The following is a 20,000-nucleotide window of genomic DNA, read 5'->3' as shown; positions in this document are numbered from 1 at the left end:
CCACTAACTCATCTCTATCCCACTTTAGCCCAAAACGACTACATACACAAAATTATTTTGGGAACCAACTATAAAAAAACTAAAATATTACACTGCAGAATATTTTAGACTCACAACTCTTTGCATTATGAAGAAAACATAAACAGTGAATATATATCTCGTCTTCAGCTGTTCATCATTCACTTGTGGCATTGAATAACGCATTTTTTGTTTTATAAGATTTTGCTGCGTCAGCACTTATCAGCGCTAGACAGAGACAACTTTCTAGCCTTGCCTAATGTCACTTGTATATATTGGCCATAAAATTCGACCTATGACCTTTTAAATAGTGACATTTTGTGGACAAATTAGTTGACCAGTTGACTGACTATTGAATAGTGAAAAAGAATTCGTAAATGACCAGAAAATGAATAATGAAAGAGGTTCTGTAAACAATGGCAAGTCTTGCAGATTTCCCTGAAGAACTAAACAGACCTTTGGTTCAATGTATATCTTATCGGATTTCAACTTTGAATAATTATATCACAATCTTACAATACAAAGATATCTATTTTTTTCTATTAAAGAGGATAATTGCAAAGCATAAGGGGCTTTATGTTTTTAGGTAAGAATTACTTTGAATATTTCATTCACTTTTGATGGGATATGTACAATATTAATAATGATAATAATAATAATAATAATAATAATAATAATAATAATAATAATAATAATAATAATAATAAAAAAAGAAAATATTTCGTTTTCATTTGTTTGATTAGTGTCTTAGATAAACTATATATATATATATATATATATATATATATATATATATATATATATATATACATATATATATATATATATATATATACGTACACACACGCATATATATATATATATATATATATATATATATATATACATATATATAAATATATATATATATATGTATATATATATATATGTATATATATATATATATATATATATATATATATATATATATATATATATATAAATATATATAAACCTCCTTCAAAGAAAAATCATATTCATCCTTTAACTGCTTAAACTATTGTAAAACAAACCCTCCTAGACTTTAATCGCACAGCGCAAGACAAAAAGGTAAAAAGAATTGCGTAAAAATGGAGTGAAAGACTTATCAGAAAGAATGGCCTGTATTTTATCATCCAGTAAGCCCCCCGAGTGCTTGCGTATGGGGGCTCGACAAACTGTTAATGAGGTGTCCGTGAGCCCCAAGAGCGCTTGGAAAATACGGGCTGACGCGGCGGTTTACGTAAAAGGGTTCGACAAACTGTTAATAAGCATCTCCGCAACTCGGTAACTGAAGGAGGAATTTGGCAGTGACCGTCTTCTTATTTTCTTGTGGAGCCCACCACCCAATCTTCTCTACTAGGGGGACCTGCTCAATATACATCTATACACACCTGTCCACAGTCCACAAGTCTCGTCTCACACCTGTGCCAGAGCCCACGGAGATAAACTTCCCCAGCTTCTTCCAGGTGTTCTTCTTGAAAATGTTTCCCAGGAACTTTGGTCGTCAAAACAAACTACTTATAAGCGGGACTTCAAACAGAGAAGGCTTCAGTATCGTCGGATGTAAGCTCGGGTGCACTTGCTCGTTTGTGGGAATTTTATGTAAGTTTTTTTATGGCAATTTTTTATGATTTTCTTTATATTGTTTATTTTAAAGAGATGTTGTTGATGATTGCAAGATGTTTGATGATAATTATTTTAGGAATTATATTGTATTAAATAGTTATTGTTATTACTAATATTATTAATATTATTATCATAACTATCATTATAGCTCATACTATCAGCATCGTTTATCATCCTTAGAATTAAAATCAATTCCTCCAGATATTGGACGATGATCACGAAGGTCCTATTAGCACTCCTGCTCCTGGGCAGCGCGTCAGCCCACATCCTCAGCGTCAGTTACGACTTGGAGAACTACGAAATACACGATGGAGTTATAGTGGACAACTGGGTTGCCAAAGGAAACTTCACAGATACGACATTTGAAGATGGGTAAGGATGATATCGTTAAATCTATAGTCGTCGCAGAGATTCCGGGCGAAATATGCCCCGTCCCGATGACGTTGTAGCCAATTATGTTGTCTTCCACATTAACAGCAGTCACGACACGTCCCCTTGAAGTGATTATAAGTTAGTATAGTTTGAAATTTGTAAGGGGAGGTATTGTGACTTCTGCTAATGTGGGAGACAACCTGATTGGCTATGATGTCATCAAGGGGTGGGGACTATTTAGCTGGGAGATGTGATTGGGTATGACGTCATCAAGGGGTGGGGCTTATTTAGATGGGAGACAATGTGATTGGCCATGCCATCATCAGGGGGTGGGGCTTATTTAGCTGGGAGACAATGTGATTGGCTATGATGTCATCAGGGGGTGGGGCTTATTTCACTGGGAGACACCATGATTGGCTATGACGTCATCAGAGGGTGTAGCCTATTTCGCCAGGAATCTTTGCGGCCACTATTGTTGGTCCTTAAATTGGTGATTAGCAATACTTTTAGTGCTTCAAAGCTTGAGACAGACCATAGGCGTCGGGTGTGAGTGGTTAATCGGTAACAATGAGACAAAGGAACGTATAAAGCCAGTCAATGCAAGAATAAATAGATATATCAATAAACGATATACATAATATGTAATAGTTTTCATATATTAAACCCTAGTCACAGATTGCTTAGCTAATCAGGCCGTAAACAAAGTAAGACAAACCTACTATCAATCATTCAATATCTAAGAGAATTATGGCTTTGAGTTATTAAGTAATATTAATTTCAAATCAGATCACTCGAATTTTAAGAAGTACAGTTTGAGAAGTAAGAAATTGAAACATGAAAATCCTATATCAACACAGAGGTGAACTGTAACCCACACGAATCTATCAATCCTTCTCTGCTCTTCATTATCATAGTCAATATCAACGAGAAGTAAAACAGACGCATGTACAGTTAAACACAGGCATTCCTGTCACACCCAACTCTGAGGAAGTGCCCATTTAACCCACTCACTGCTCTGAGTAACCAAACAGATAGTTTAGGGAGAGATGGCAGAGGCATTGGGCTGAGATACTCACAAGAACTCTCTGTGCAGTAAAGGTGTGATAGAATGCATTTCCTCAGAGAGAGGTGAGCCAGGAACTCCTGCATAAAACTGTACCTGTATAAAAATGTTTTGTCCATACCTGTACCTAGTTTCGATAGCGTCAAGAGTAAGCGATTAGCAACAGCAATTTAATCTTTGTTTACTTAACCAACCTAACCTGACAAACAATATGCTTATGTAAATAAATAAACATGAATATACTAATTCAGAGATTTCAGACTTCCTCCACCAACGAAGATGTTCAACATTTGACTCAAGTCTACGGACCAAGCTCTCCCCTTTCGCATGTTGACCGTGAAGGAATCCACTCTTTAATAATAATAATATTAACCAGAATCTAGATCCAGATCACCTCCAACATTTAATGGGACCTTCCTGAGCATATTAGCTATCCACTGTTAAAATTTAGTGAAAATCCGTCAAGAAGTTTTACCGTAATCCTTCTAAAAGATAAATAAATAAGTAAATGCATGTCATTTTATAACCTCCTTGGCAGAGGTAATAACGCACAAAAAGGATTAGATGTCAGTAATATCTTTAAATAATAAATTTTTCTATTAATTCTGATTTATTTTTCTCAGATTTGCCTACCTGGAAATCGAATCCTCCTCGGGATACAGCGACGCGGTCCAGGCCTACGCCGCTGGGTTAGCCGAAGGCGCCCTGACTCACGAGATGATCTATAACCATTATAGGTGAGTCGATGGTTTATTTTTCAAGCACAGAGGCCTTTGGAATGAGAGAGATAACTGCAGTGTTCTGAAGAAAGCTTTGACATGTTAGGATAGTGACTCATCAATACCCAGATCTTTGCATTGATAATGTCTCTAACTATATATAATTCATTTAAAATTCTTGGAGTGATTCTTCAATGTAAATTTACTATTGAGGAGCACATTCAGTGGTTTTTTTCCTTAATTGGGCATAAAATACTTTTAAGTTTACAGTGATCAATGTGCCTCAAGGGAAAGTTTTAATTCTCCTGTCTGGTCTTCAGCTGCTGACTCTCATCTTAACTTGATGGAAAAAGACTTGCGGTCTATTGAATTCCTTGTCTCCGATCTGAATACTAATATCTGGTAAAGTCAGTCACTTAGTTCCTTATGTCTGATCACCATCCTTTACATTCCAGTCTTCCCATGCTGTAGCATCCTTTACATTGTACTAGGAATGCAGTTAATTCCAACAGTCTTGCCTCCTCTATCATAAGGTTCAACACTACGCAGTATTCTAGAAGTTTTATTCTAGCTGTGACCAGATTGTAGAATGATGTTCCTAATCTGGCAGTTGAATCTGTGGAACTTGAGAAGTTCAAGCTTGTTCCAATAGGCAGTAAATGGCCAGGCTACAAGTCACCTATTGAGATACTACCACTGGAAAGTTATGGGGTCCTTTGACTGGACAGACTATATTACATTGGATCCTTCTCTCTGGTTATGGTTCACTTTCCCTCTGCCTACACATACACCAAATAGTCTGGCATAATCTTTACATACTCTCCTCTGTCTTCATACACCGGAAAACACTGAGATTACCAAACAATTCTTCTTCACCCAAAGGGATACAGTTTTTTTCTTGATCAGCTTGACATTAGTCTCTGACAGATCTATTCTAACATTGTTATTGAAGCATCATGCCCTTACATCTAGGGTTGTAACTTGGTTAATCATAATGATAATGGTATTAATGGCCTTTGTCACCCCTCAGGAACACTGTGGAGGGTTACTGCAATGGCAAACCAGACGGCTACTGCGAAAGGCTGTATGATTACCTGGACAAAAACGACAAGTGGATGAGATCAAAGTTGTCTGAGACTAGTGATCCAATATTTCACCAAGTAAGTTTTTATTTCATTTTGATATATATATATATATATATATATATATATATATATATATATATATATATATATATATATATGAGTTAAATGGGACAGGGTTAGAAATGAAACTAAAAGAGAGATTAATCGAGTGCCATACGTAGAAGAGATCATGGTGAGGGGTACATGGAGATGGTTTGGTCATGCTCTTTACACTCCCCTAGAGAGATTAGCTCACCAAACTTTCAGCTGGGCTTCACAAGGCACTAGAGGTGTTGGGAGACCAAAGCCTACATGATTGAGAACTATAAAGCGTGAAGACGGAGGCGATGAATAGAGAAGTATTGATTCAAAAGCTCAAGATAGAGACGACGCGAAAAATCTAACCGAGGCCCTTTGCATCAATAGATGTAGGAGGAGATGATGATGATATATATATGAACATATGAAACAGATAAATATAGAGGAAGAGAGTAAATATCCTATTCATACAAGTTTTTTTTTTTTTGTTAAGCTAGGCTGCTATTCCTATGCTCATCTCTACCCTGTTACAGTTCACCTCAGTCAACATACCAACCTAGCATTCAATTCCTACCTTGGGTCAATAGACCAATATCCTCCTCGGTGTGGATGAAACCAGCCTCTTCTCGCTAGTAATGAGAGTGGTTTAACCTCAGCCTACCTGTCTATTTCCAGGTAAACCTGATTCTCCAACAAATAGATGGCATGAATGATGGTTACAGTCGTGTGGCAGAGAACCCTATTGAAAGTGACAGCATTTTGTGAGTAAATTTGGATTTTCTTATATTCTTCTTTAAAAAGTCGAGCTTCTTCTTTGCTTCAAAACTATGCTTCTACTTTGCTTCAAAACAACTTTTTTAACAAACTAGACTAGCCTGAAAAACTATAGAGGAAAATCTTGCCTCTGCTGTGCTTCAAAATTACATTTCTATGTGGTAGTCTGTAGATAGTCGGTATATGCTTACTTGAACTAGATTTCTGTTTTTAGTTCCTCTGTATCTAATATTACAGTATTATGTCCTTAGCTGTATCATAGTCTCTGTGAAAAGACCATCTGTTAATTTTTCTTGTTTGAGGGTACTGTCAAGCAACTTTCCCTTTATTTCCCTATTTCCACTTGTTCATAATATGGGCTTCCCATTTTGTGGAATCTAACATTGCAAGTTTGTCCTGATTATGAGCAATAATGGCCATTATAAGTGATAATGATTTACATTAAAACTTGTCACAGACAGTAGCAAGAGATTTTTTAGAAACTTCACTGAGTAACAGACAGTCAGAAGTTTCAGAGGCTTTATTGAGTAAGGAATCTTATGGCTCTGTCAGTCTGAAGCATATCCTTGTTGTCAGATTCAGTTGGTAAAACTGTACAAGCTACTTTGTGACACAGTAGAGACTAGTTTTAAGCTACCGCACAAAGGCAGGTTCAAAACACAATAGAAAACAAAAACAAAGTTAACTCCAGAAGAATAGTATTCAAGCACCAATTCAAAGTCAGACTCAGAATTACAAAGACACATTGATGGAAAGGCTAATCGTAAAATCTCCCTGAATATGATTTCAAAGCTATGTTGAGCTGTGCTTTCAACAGTCATGCAGTAAAAATTTCCAAAACCTCAAAATAGTTTAAAAGCATAACAGATAATATTTTTCTTATTGGTCATATTATGAGTAAGTACCCACAAAAAAGTTTACAACCCGTTCTCGTCCTTTCCAGCGGGATGAAATTTGTAGTCTATTCTATATCAATCGATTCACTCTGCTCTCCCTTTGTCAATCTTCTGTTAACAGTCTTTTACTACCCCAATCAGAACCCTACCCCTAATCTAGATGTACTAAATAATGCTGCATCTTATGAAGATTGTAACACATCATACATCCAATTAATACGAATCTCCCTCAATCACGTTTACGGCAGGATGATGAACCTGATGGGAGATTTGGATGATCTCGAATTGGCCCTCGACCCTCAAATCAGGAACATGACCAGCGACGAATGGGTGGCAGCCGGAAACACCCCAAAAGATGGGCGTTGCTCGGCTCTCATCAAGATCCTACCGGACAATGCTGACATCTACATTTCACACGTAACCTGGAATCGGTAAGTTAGCATCTTATGATAAAATGGTTGGCATTAGTCAGACTGTTTAGTTGTATCAAAACAAGTAAGAAAAGCAATGCAACCGATCTCTCTTTGCGGGAAATCCTAATCGAAAATCAACATCAACACTTTGCCACAGCTATTCTTCAATGCTGCGGATTAACAAGAAGTACAACAACATGTTCCTTATGGCTGAAAAAATCCAGCCAGTGTTGATTCCTGGTCACGTCGTATCGTTTTCGTCTTATCCTGGAATGTTGTTCTCCGGTGATGACTTCCACATCGTGTCCTCTGGGTTAGTGAGCATGGAGACCACCATCGGAAACAGTAACCCACAGCTTTGGCAGTACGTGCAACCAGAAAACCAGGTTTGTCTTTTCGATCTTTGTTCCTTTCAGCGCCGCTCTTGGCGATATATTTTTGTGTGACGGGTGACCGCATGTTGTAAGCCAACAATTGGTGGTAATGTTACCCTCAAACTAGGCTACGGTGTTTTTTTAAGGTTAGACTATGAAATAACGCAGCTTTTTTATAACTGCAAAATGGAGTTACACTAAACTTCACTGTGTAATCCATACAATGAGTCATGCTTTTATGAACATTCTTCTAGAACCATTGCCAAAGCAACTTCTTTTATCATGATAAGTAAATAATTTCTTAAAGCATCCAAGTATCCTCTGTACAAAACAATAGTAGAATATACTGAATATGTTATCAAGGATAACAGTAGTATTCAACAATGATAATCTTGTCACTACTTGATGTTTTAATATATGTAAACACAATTACTAAATGTAAACTTGTGACTCATTTGAGATCTGGCCTTTGTCTTCTTCTTCCCAGCTGGTTCCCATTTTAATATGAGGTCGCCGTTGCGGATGAGCCGTTTCCATCTTTTTCTATTCTGCGCTTCTGCCTCATCAATCCCCTTCTCCTGTAAGTCTCCTCCCACACAGTCCCTCCATCTCTTTCTTGGTCTCCCTCTTCTTCTTCCTTGAACCTCCATCTCCATAGTATGTCTCCCAGCGTGGTCCTCATCTCTCCTCATCAGGTGTCCATACCATCTCAGCCTCCCTTCCTGCACTTTCTTTGATATTTCCACCACCTTTGTCGACCCCCTTATGTAGTCATTTTTTATCCGATCCTCTCTTGTCACCCCAGACATCCACCTAAGCATTCTCATTTCTGCCACATCCATCTTCTTCTCCTCTGTCTTCCTCATGCTTGCTGTTTCCGTTCCATACAGCATTGCTGATCTTACCACTGTCTTATGAAATTTTCCTTTTAACCTCAGTGGTATTCTTTTGTCACAAAGAACTCCTGAGACTGCTCTCCAGTTGTTCCAGCCTGCCTGTACCCGATGTTTAACTTCATCTTCCATACCTCCTCCAGCGTTAACAAAGGATCCCAAATACTTAAACTTATCAACTCTCTTTATCTGTTCTCCCTTAAGATGAATATTTTCTCTATCATCCCCCTCACTGGTGGTACACATATATTCTGTCTTAGATCTACTTATTCTCATTCCTCTGTCCTCCAGTACTTGCCTCCACCTTTCCAATTTCATTTCCAGATCTTCCCTGCTCTCTGCGCACAGAACAATATCATCTGCATACAATATGTTCCATGGTACTGCCTCCCTTACCTCTTCTATTAAAACGTCCATCACTATGTTAAAGATAAATGGGCTCAGAGCGGACCCTTGGTGTAATCCTACTCTCACTTCAAAACCCTCTGTCTCCCCGGCACTGCTCCTTACTCTAGTAAATACATTACGGTACATCTCTTGTATCAGTCGAACGTACTTCTCTGGCACCCTGCTCTCCCTCAGACTCCTCCATACCTCTTGTCTTGGGACTCGGTCATAAGCCTTTTCAAGGTCAATGAATACTACATGCAGGTCTCTTTGCTTTTCCCGGAATTTCTCCATTAGTTGCCTCAGACAAAATACACCATCTGTTGTTCCCCTCCCCTTCATGAATCCCATCTGCTCTTTACCTATTTCTACTTCTTCTCTTAGTCTGGCATCTATCATCCTTTCCAGTATCTTCAAAGTGTGGGACATCAATTTAATACCTATGTAATTCCCACACTCTTAGACATCCCCTTTCCCTTTGAAGATTGGGATCATTATACTCCCACGCCTTTGTAATAGTTATAAATATGATGTTAAACTACAGCCTTGTAGTCTACTGTAGTTTCAAACTTATTAGATGTCGGCTTATCCTGAACAGCTTACGGAATGGATGAGAACGATCATTGCCAATCGCATGGCCTTTAATGGTGACGAATGGGCAGAATACTTCACCCAATACAATAGTGGCACCTATAACAACCAGTGGATGATTGTCGACTATAATAAATTCAAACCTGGGGAGCCCATACAGTAAGGAAATATGCAATGTTTGACTATATTTCTTGTTCATACTTTTATAATTCATAGAGAATGGTAAACATTGTAATGCAGGGATATATTTATTCATCTTGCAGGCCAAAAACATTGGTAGTTGTGGAACAGATCCCAAACTATGTCGAAACGGGAGACGAGACTGACCTGTTGATCCAACAGACTTACTTTGGTAGCTACAACATCGCATTCTACGAAAACATCTTCAACCTCAGCGGATGCGTCCCCTTGGTCGAGAGCTACGGAGACTGGTTCACCTATGACAAGCACCCAAGGGCTCTGATGTTTGAACGGGACCACGTCCGTGTGACAGACATGGACTCCATGTACAAACTGATGCGATACAACGACTACAAGAACGACCCTCTGGCAAGGTGCGACTGCGACCCACCCTACAGTGGAGAGAACGCCATTTCGGCCAGGAGCGACCTCAACCCGGCCGACGGTACGTTCCCCTTCTCGGCGCTGGAGTACAGGCTGCACGGGGGCACCGACGTCAAGATCACAAACTATGAGATGGCCAAGTCCTATCTCTTCTTGGCTGTGAACGGGCCGACCTCCGATCAGCAACCTGTGTTCAGGTGGAGCGAGCAGGCCGAAGCGGAGACCACGCCTCATTACGGCCATCCCGACGCGTTCGATTTTCCACCGGTCACTCACGAGTGGGTGTGGTAGTCGTTCTTGAGTGGGGCATTGGTATCATGATTTCCTACAGATTCAGGCATTCAGACACCTACAAAATGAATAACCGCAAAAACTTTAAAACGAATAATGCATAACAATTCATCCGTAATCACCTGAGAATTGTTAGGTAGACAAAAATAAAACTAAAATATAAGAATGTCACCATATTAGAATTTAAAACAACATTCATGTTTTAATGTTAATATTAAATATTTTGTATCTTACCCTTTCTCTTGTATCAACTTTAATTATTAGGTTAGGCTCATTTAAGTTCGACATAAAGGACTGGAAACCAAGTTGCTTTCATTTCCTTAGAAAAAATATAGAAAGTTCCGCCAAAATTTTTTTTAAATTTATTAAAATTTAATTGAACTTTGATTTATGCCTGAGTCGACCCAAGACTGCTATTATCATTATTATTATTATTATTATTATTATTATCATTATTATTATTATTATTATTATTATTATTAGCTAAACTACAAACCCCAGTTGAAAAAGCAAGATGCTATAAGCCCAAATGCTCCAAGGAAAAACAGCCCAGTGAGGAAAAGAAATAAAGAAATCAATAAATCATAAGAGAAGTAATGAGCAATTTAAACAAAATATCATAAAATCATCAACAACATTAAAACAAATTTTTTACAATGGCAAGTCTTGCAGATTTCCCTGAAGAACTAAGCAGACCTTTGGTTCAATGTATATCTTATCAGATTTCAACTTGGAATGATTATATCACAGTCTTACAATACAAAGATATTTATTTTTTTCTATTGAAAAGGATAATTGCAAAATAGCATAATGGACTTTATGTTTTAAGTAAGAATTAATATGAATATTTCATTCACTTTTGATGGGATATGAACAATATTAATAATAATAATAATAATAATAATAATAATAATAATAATAATAATAATAACAATAATGATAATAAAACAGTATACATATATATATATATATATATAGATATATATATAAATATAAATAAATATATATATATATATATATATATATATATATATATATATATATATATATATATATACATATATATAAAATATGTATATATACATACATATAATATATGAATGTACATACATGTATATATTTATATATATATATATATATATATATATATATATATATATGTGTGTGTGTGTGTGTGTGTGTGTGTGTTTATGTGTGCATGTATACAGCATATGCACATACTGTATATATGTACGTATGAATGTACAGTATGTATATATATATGCATATATATATATATATATATATATATATATATATATATATATATGAAAACCTCCTTTAAAGAAAAATCACCACATTCTTCCTTTAACTGCTTGAATTATAGTAAAACAAACCCTCCCAAACTTTAATTGCACAGCGCAAGACAAAGAGGTAAAAAGAATTGCGTAAAAATGGAGTGAAAGACTTATTAGAAAGAATAGCCTAAGTCTTGTACCCAGGAAGCCCACGAGTGCTTGCGTATGGGGGGCTCGACAAACTATTAATGAGGTGTCCATGAGCCCCAAGAGCGCTTGGAAAATACGGGCTGACGCGGCAGTTTGAGTAAAAGGGTTTGACAAACTGTTAATGAAGTGTCCGTGAGCCCCAAGAGCGCTTAGAAAATATGGGCTGACGCGGCAGTTTGCGTAAAAGGGTTCGACAAACTGTTAAAAAGCATTTCCACAACTCGGTAACTGAAGGAGGAGTTTGGCAGTGACCGTCTTCTTATTTTCTTGTGAGGCCCACCACCCAATCTTCTCTACAAGGGGGACCTGCTCAATATACATCTATACACACCTGTCCACAGTCCACAAGTCGCGTCTCACACCTGTGCCAGAGCCCACGGAGATAAACTTCCCCAGCTTCTTCCAGGTGTTCTTCTTGAAAAAGTTTCCCAGGAACTTTGGTCGTCAAAACAAACTACTTATAAACGGGACTTCAAACGGACGAGGCTTCAGTATCGTCGGATGTAAGCTCGGGTGAACTTGCTCGTTTGTGGGAATTTTACGTAAGTTTTTTTTATGGCAATTTGTTTTTATGATTTTCTCTATATTGTTTTTTTTTGTAGAGATGTTGTTGATGATTGCAAGATGTTTGATGATAATTATTTTAAGAATTACAATGTATTAAAATCGTTATTGTTATTATTAATATATATATTAATATTATCATAACTATAATTATAGCTCATACTACTAGCATTGTTCATCATACTTAGAATTAAAAGGAATTCCTCCAGATATTGGACGATGATCACGAAGGTCCTATTAGCACTCCTGCTCATGGGCAGCGCGTCAGCCCACATCCTCAGCGTCAGTTACGACTTGGAGAGCTACGAAATACACGATGGAGTTTTAGTGGACAACTGGGTCGCCAAAGGAAACTTCACAGATACGACTTTTGAGGATGGGTAAGGATGATATCATTGAATCTATAGTCGTCGCAGAGATTCCGGGCGAAATATGCCCCGTCCTGATGACGTTGTAGCCAATCATGTTGTCTGCCGCGTTAACAGCAGTCGCGACACGTCCCCTTCAAGTGATTATAAGTTAGTATATTTTGAAATTTGTAAGGGGATGTATTGTGACTTCTGCTAATGTGGGAGACAACGTGATTGGCCATGACATCATCAGGGGGTGGGGCTTATTTCACAGGAGAGAATGTGATTGGCTATGACGTCATCAGAGGAGGGGCTTATTTAGCTGGGAGACAACATGATTGGCTATGACGTCATCAGAGGGTGTAGCCTATTTCGCCAGGAATCTTTGCGGCAACTATTGTTGGTCCTTAAATTGGTGATTAGCAATACTTTCAGTGCTTCAAAGCTTGAGACAGACCATACGTGTCGGGTGTGAGTGGTTAATTGGTAACAATGAGACAAAGGAACGTATAAAGCCAATCAATGCAAGAATAAATAGATATATCAATAAACGATATACATAATATGTAATAGTTTTCATATATTAAACCCTAGTCACAGATTGCTTAGCTAATCAGGCCGTAAACAAAGTAAGACAAACCTACTATCAATCATTCAGTATCTAAGAGAATTATGGCTATTAACTATTATCTACAATTAATTTCAAATCATATCACTCGAGTTTTAAGAAGTACAGTTTGAGAAGTATGAGATCAAAACATGAAAATCATATATCCACACAGAGGTGAACTGTAACCCACACGAATCTACCAATCGTTTTCAACTCTTCATTATCATAGCCAATAATAACAAGAAGTAAAACAGACGCATGTCCAGTTAAACACAGATATTTCTGTCACACCTAACTCTGAGGAAGTGCACATTTAACCCACTCACTGCTCTGAGTAACCAAACAGATAGTTTAGGGAGAGATGGCAGAGGCAGTGGGCTGAGATACACACAAGAACTCTCTGTGCAGTAAAGATGTGATAGGGTGCACTTTCCTCAGAGAGAGGTGAGCCAGGAACTCCTGCATAAAACTGTACCTGTATAAAAATGTTTTGTCCATCCCTGTACCTACTTTCAATAGCGTCAAGAGTAAGCGATTAGCAACACCGATACATGCTTTGATTACTGCTATTTAACCAACCTAACCTGACAAACAATATGGTTATGTAAGTAAAGAAACATTCATGAGCACTCAGAGATTTCAGAATTCCTCCGCCAATGAAGAGTGCCAACATTTGACTCAAGTTTATCGACCCAGCTCCCCCTCTTTCACATGTTGACCATGAATTAATCTACTCTATAATAATAATGATAATAATAACAATATTAATCAGAATCTTGATCCAGATCACCTCCAACATTCAATGGATTCTTCTGGAGCAAATTACCTATCCGCTGTTAAAATTTAGTGAAAATCCGTCGAGAAGTTTTACCGTAATCCTTCTAAAAGATAAATAAATATGTAAATGCATGGCATTTTATAACCTCCTTAGCAGAGATAACAACACAAAAAAAAGAATAGATGTCAGTAATATCTTTAAATAATAATTTTTTCTATTAATTCTGATTTATTTTTCTCAGATTTGCCTACCTGGAAATCGAATCCTCCTCGGGATACAGCGACGCAGTCCAGGCCTACGCCGCTGGGTTAGCCGAAGGCGCCCTGACTCACGAGATGATCTATAACCATTATAGGTGAGTCGATAGTTTAACTTCCATGCACAGAGGCCTTTGGGATGGGAAAGACAACTGTAGTACTCTGAAGAAAGCTATGCCATGTTAGGACAGTGACTCCTCAACATCCAAATCTTTGCAGTGATAATGTCTGTAACTATATAAAATTCACTTAAAATTCTTAAGAGTGATTCTTGAGTGTATATTTACTATTGAGGAGCACATTCAGTCTTTTATTTCCTCAATTGAGCATAAAATGGCTTATTGCGAAAGTCTTTTAAGTTTACAGTGATCAATGTGCCTCAAGGGAAAGTTTTAAGTCTCCTGTCTGGTCTTCAGCTGCTGACTCTCATCTTAACTTGATAGAAAAAGACTTGCGGTCTATTAAATTCCTTATCTCCAATCTGGATACTAATATCTGGTAAAGTCAGTCAGTTAGTTCCTTATGCCTGATCACCATCCTTTATATTCCAGTCTTCCCATGCTGTACCATCCTTTACATTGTACTAGGAATGCAGTTAATTCCAACAGTCTTGCCTCCTCTATCATAAGGTTCAACACTACGCAGTATTCTAGAAGTTTTATTCTAGCTGTAACCAGTTTGTAGAATGATCTTCCTAATCTGGTGGTTGAATTTGTGGAACTTCAGAAGTTCAAACTTGTTACAATAGGTAGTATGTAGTATGTTGGCCAGGGCACCAGCCACTCATTGAAATACTACCCCTGGAGAGTTATGGGTCCTTTGACTGGATAAACAGTATTACATTGGATCCTTCTCTCTGGTTATGGTTCACTTTCCCTTTGCCTACACGTACACCGAATAGTCTGACATAATCTTTACATACTCTCCTCTGTCCTCATACACCTGACAATACTGAGATTACCAAACAATTCTTCTTCAACCAAGGGGTTAATGCTTTTATATTGAGCAGTTTGACATTAGACTCTGACAGATCTATTCCAACATTGTTATTGAAGCATCATGCCTTTACATCTAGGAATGTAACTTGGTTAATCATAATGATAATACTATCAATGGCCTTCGTTACCCCTCAGGAACACCGTGGAGGGTTACTGCAATGGCAAACCAGACGGCTACTGCGAAAGGCTGTATGATTACTTGGACAAAAACGACAAGTGGATGAGATCAAAGTTGTCTGAGACCAGTGATCCAATATTTCACCAAGTAAGTTTTTATTTCATTTTGATATATATATATATATATATATATATATATATATATATATATATATATATATATATATATATATATATATGAGTCAAATGGGACAGGGTTAGAAATGAAACTAAAAGAGAGATTAATCGAGTGCCATACGTAGAAGAGATCATGGTGAGGGGTACATAGAGATGGTTTGGGCGTGGTCTTTGCAATCCCCAAGAGAGATTAGCTCACAAAACTTTCAACTGGGCTTCACAAGGCACTAGAGGAGTTGGAAGACCAAGGCCTACTTGCCTGAGGACCATGAAGCGTGAAGCCGGAAACGATGAATGGAGAAGTATTGATTCAAAAGCTCAAGATAGAGACGACTTGCAAAATCTAACCAAGGCCCTTTGCATCAATAGGCGTAGGAGGAGATGATGATATATATATGAACATATGAAACAGATAAATATATAGGAAGAGAGTACCTATCCTATTCGTACAAGTTTTTTTTTTTTTTTTTTAAGCTAGGCTGCTATTTCTATGCTCCTCTCTACCCTGTTACAGTTCACCTCAGTCAACATACCAACCTAGCATTCAATTCCTACCTTGGGTCAATAGACCAATATCCTCCTCGGTGTGGATGAAACCCGCCTCTTCTCGCTAGTAATGAGAGTGGATTAACCTCAACCTACCTGTCTATTTCCAGGTAAACCTGATTCTCCAACAAATAGATGGCATGAATGATGGCTACAGCCGTGTGGCAGAGAACCCTATTGAAAGCGACAGCATTTTGTGAGTAAATTTAGATTTTTTTATATCCGGCATCCAAAAGTCGAGCTTCTGCTGTGCTTCAAAACTATGCTTCTACTTTGCTTCAAAACAACTTTTTTAACGAACTAGACTAGCCTGAAGAACTATAAAGAGGAAAATCTTGCCTCTGCTGTGCTTCGAAATTACATTTCTATGTGCTAGTCTGTAGAAAGTCGGTATATGCTTACTTGAACTAGATTTCTGTTTTCAGATCCTCTGCATCTAATATTACAGTATTATGGCCTTAGCTGTATCATAGTCTCTGTGAAAAGACCATCTGTTAGTTTTTCTTGCTTGTGGGTACTGTCAAGTACATTTTCCTTTATTTCCCTATTTCAACTTGTTCATAATATGAGCTTCCCATTTTGTGGAATCTAACAATGCAAGTTTGTCCTGATTATGAGCAATAATGGCCATTATAAGTGATAATGATTTACATTAGAACTTGTCACAGACAGTAGCAAGAGATTTTTAGAAACTTCACTGAGTAACAGACAGCCAGAGGTTTTAGAGACTTCACTGAGTAAGGAATCTTATGGCTCTGTCAGTCTGAAGCATATCCTTATTGTCAGATTCAGTTGGTAAACTGTGCAAGCCACTTTGTGACACAGTAGAGACTAGTTTTAAGCTACCGTACAAGTCCAGATTCAAAACACAATAGAAAACAAAAACAAAGTTAACTCCAGAAGAATAGTATTCAAGCACCAATTCAAAGCCAGACTCAGAAGTCCAAAGACACGTTGATGGAAAGGCTACTTGTAAAATGTCTTTAGATATGATTTCAAAGTTCTGTTGAGCTGTGCTTTCAACAGTCATGCAGTAAAATTTCCACAACCTTAAAATAGTTTAAAAGCACAACAGATATTTTTCTTATCGGTCATATTAAGAGTAAGTATCGACAAAAAAGTTTACAAACTGTTCTCGTCCTTTCCAGCGAGATGAAATTTGTAGTCTATTCTATATCAATCGATTCACTCTGCTCTTCCCTTGTCAATATTCTGTTAACAGTCTTTTACTCTCTTAATATGAACCCTACCCCTAATCTAGATGTACTAAATAATGCTGCATCCTATCAAGATTGTAACACGTGATACATCCAAGGAATACGAATCTCCCTGAATCACGTTTACGAATCGCAGGATGATGAACCTGATGGGAGATTTGGATGATCTCGAATTGGCCCTGGACCCTCAAATCAGGAACATGACCAGCGACGAATGGGTGGCAGCCGGAAACACCCCAAAAGACGGGCGTTGCTCGGCTCTCATCAAGATCCTACCGGACAATGCTGACATCTACATTTCACAAGTAACCTGGAGTCAGTAAGTAGCATTTCATGATAAAATGGTTGGTATTTGTCAGACTGTTTAGTTGTATTGAAAAAAGTAAGAAACCCAATGCAACAACTCTCTTTGCGGGAAATCCTAATCGAAAATCAACATCAACGCTTTCTCACAGCTATTCCTCAATGCTGCGGATTAACAAGAAGTACAACAACATGTTCCTTATGGCTGAAAAAATCCAGCCAGTGTTGAATCCCGGTCACATCGTATCGTTTTCGTCCTATCCTGGAATGTTGTTCTCCGGTAATGACTTCCACATCCTGTCCTCTGGGTTAGTGAGCATGGAGACCACCATCGGAAACAGTAACCCACAGCTTTGGCAGTACGTGCAACCAGAAAACCAGGTTTGTCTTTTCAATCTTTGTTCCTTTCAGCGCCGCTCTTGGCGATATAGTTTTAGGTGACGGGTGACCGCATGTTGTAAGCCAACAATTGGTGGTAATGCTAGCCTCAAACTAGCCTACGGTGCTTTTTAAGGTTAGACTATGAAATAACGCAGCTTTTTTATAACTGCAAAATGGAGTCACACTAAACTTCACTGTGTAATCCATACAATGAGTCATGCTTTTATGAACATTCTTCTAGAACCACTGCCAAAGCAACTTCTTTTATCATGATAAGTAAATAATTTCTTAAAGCATCCAAGTATCCTCTGTACAAAACAATAGTAGAATATACTGAATATGTTATCAAGGACAACAGCAGTATTCGACAATGATAATTTTGCCACTACTTGATGTTTTAATATATGTAAACACAATTACTAAATGTAAACTTGTTCAGCCTCACTGGGAACAGAAAACTGTTTCAGAGTGACTCTTTTGAGATCTGGCCTTTGTGATAGTTATAAAGATGAGGTTAAACCACAGCCTTGTAGTCTACTGTAGTTTCAAACTTATTAGAGGACTGCTTATCTTGAACAGCTTACGGAATGGATGAGAACGATCATTGCCAATCGCCTGGCCTTCAATGGTGACGAATGGGCAGAATACTTCACCCAATACAACAGTGGCACCTATAACAACCAGTGGATGATTGTCGACTATAATAAATTCAAACCCGGGGAGCCCATTCAGTAAGGAAATATGCAATGTTTTACTATGTTTGTTGTTCATACTTTTGTCATTCTCAGAGAAAGAGGAATAAAGCTGGGATATATTTATTCATCTTGCAGGCCCAAAACATTGGTAGTTGTGGAACAGATCCCAAACTATGTCGAAACGGGAGACGAGACTGACCTGTTGGTCCAGCAGACTTACTTTGGTAGCTACAACATCGCATTCTACGAAAACATCTTCAACCTCAGCGGATGCGTCCCCTTGGTCGAGAGCCACGGAGACTGGTTCACCTATGACAAGCACCCAAGGGCTCTGATGTTCGAACGGGACCACATCCATGTGACAGACATGGACTCCATGTACAAACTGATGCGATACAACGACTACAAGAACGACCCTCTGGCAAGGTGCGAATGCGACCCACCCTACAGCGGAGAGAACGCCATTTCGGCCAGGAGCGACCTCAACCCGGCTGACGGTACGTTCCCCTTCTCAGCGCTGGAGCACAGGCTGCACGGGGGCACCGACGTCAAGATCACAAACTACGAGATGGCCAAGTCCTATCTCTTCCTGGCTGTGAACGGGCCGACCTCCGATCAGCAACCCGTGTTCAGGTGGAGCGAGCAGGCCGAAGCGGAGACCACGCCTCATTACGGCCATCCTGAGGCGTTCGATTTTCCACCGGTCACTCACGAGTGGGTGTGGTAGTCGTTCTTGAGTGGGGTATTGGTATCATGATTTCCTATAGATTCAGGCATTCAGACACCTACAAAATGAATAACCGCAAAAACCTTAAAATGAATAATGCATAACAATTCATCTGTAATCACCTGCGAATTGTTAGGTAGATAAAAATAAAACTTAGATATAAGAATGTCACCATATTAGAATTTAAAACAACATCTATGTTTTAATGTTGATATTAAATATTTTGTATCTTGCCCTTTCTATTATATCAACTTTCCTTGTTAGGTTAGGCTCATTTAAGTTTCCTTAGAAAACACTGATATAAAAAAATACAGAACTCCCCCCCCCCCCAAATATTTATTAAAATTTATTCAAATTTAATTGAACTTTCCTCTATGTCTGAGTCGACCCAAGACAGTTGATTTACAAACCAGATTTTTTTTGGTGGAGGCTATTATTATTATTATTATTATTATTATTATTATTATTATTATTATTATTATTATTATTAGCTAAGCTACAACCCTAGTTGGAAAAGCAGGATGCTATAAGCCCAAGGGCTCCAACAGATAAAAAATAGCCCAGTGAGGAAAAGAAACAAGGAAATGAATAAACTATATGAGAAGTAATGAACGAAAATAAAATATTT

General features: G+C 38.0%; 2 protein-coding genes across 2 annotated transcripts; both read left to right on the top strand.

Moving 5' to 3' along the window:
* The first annotated feature begins 1,482 nt into the window (after positions 1–1,482).
* On the top strand, positions 1,483–10,470 carry LOC137626473 (putative phospholipase B-like 2). Its single transcript, XM_068357489.1, has 9 exons — positions 1,483–1,641; positions 1,867–2,037; positions 3,724–3,837; positions 4,850–4,979; positions 5,658–5,743; positions 6,901–7,083; positions 7,223–7,451; positions 9,318–9,469; positions 9,574–10,470. The coding sequence occupies exons 2-9, from the start codon at positions 1,877–1,879 to the stop codon at positions 10,163–10,165; spliced, it is 1,647 nt and encodes a 548-aa protein (XP_068213590.1). The 5' UTR covers positions 1,483–1,641; positions 1,867–1,876; the 3' UTR covers positions 10,166–10,470.
* A 1,589-nt stretch (positions 10,471–12,059) lies between these two features.
* Positions 12,060–19,607, top strand: LOC137626472 (putative phospholipase B-like 2). The gene is made up of 9 exons (XM_068357487.1): positions 12,060–12,194; positions 12,426–12,596; positions 14,196–14,309; positions 15,345–15,474; positions 16,160–16,245; positions 17,403–17,585; positions 17,722–17,950; positions 18,530–18,681; positions 18,781–19,607. The coding sequence occupies exons 2-9, from the start codon at positions 12,436–12,438 to the stop codon at positions 19,370–19,372; spliced, it is 1,647 nt and encodes a 548-aa protein (XP_068213588.1). The 5' UTR covers positions 12,060–12,194; positions 12,426–12,435; the 3' UTR covers positions 19,373–19,607.
* Positions 19,608–20,000: the final 393 nt, after the last annotated feature.

The sequence above is a fragment of the Palaemon carinicauda genome, chromosome 34 (assembly GCF_036898095.1).
Source record: "Palaemon carinicauda isolate YSFRI2023 chromosome 34, ASM3689809v2, whole genome shotgun sequence".
Lineage (NCBI taxonomy): Eukaryota > Metazoa > Arthropoda > Malacostraca > Decapoda > Palaemonidae > Palaemon > Palaemon carinicauda.
The sequence above is the reverse complement of the archived record's forward strand: the minus strand, read 5'-3'. Positions and strand labels throughout refer to the sequence as shown.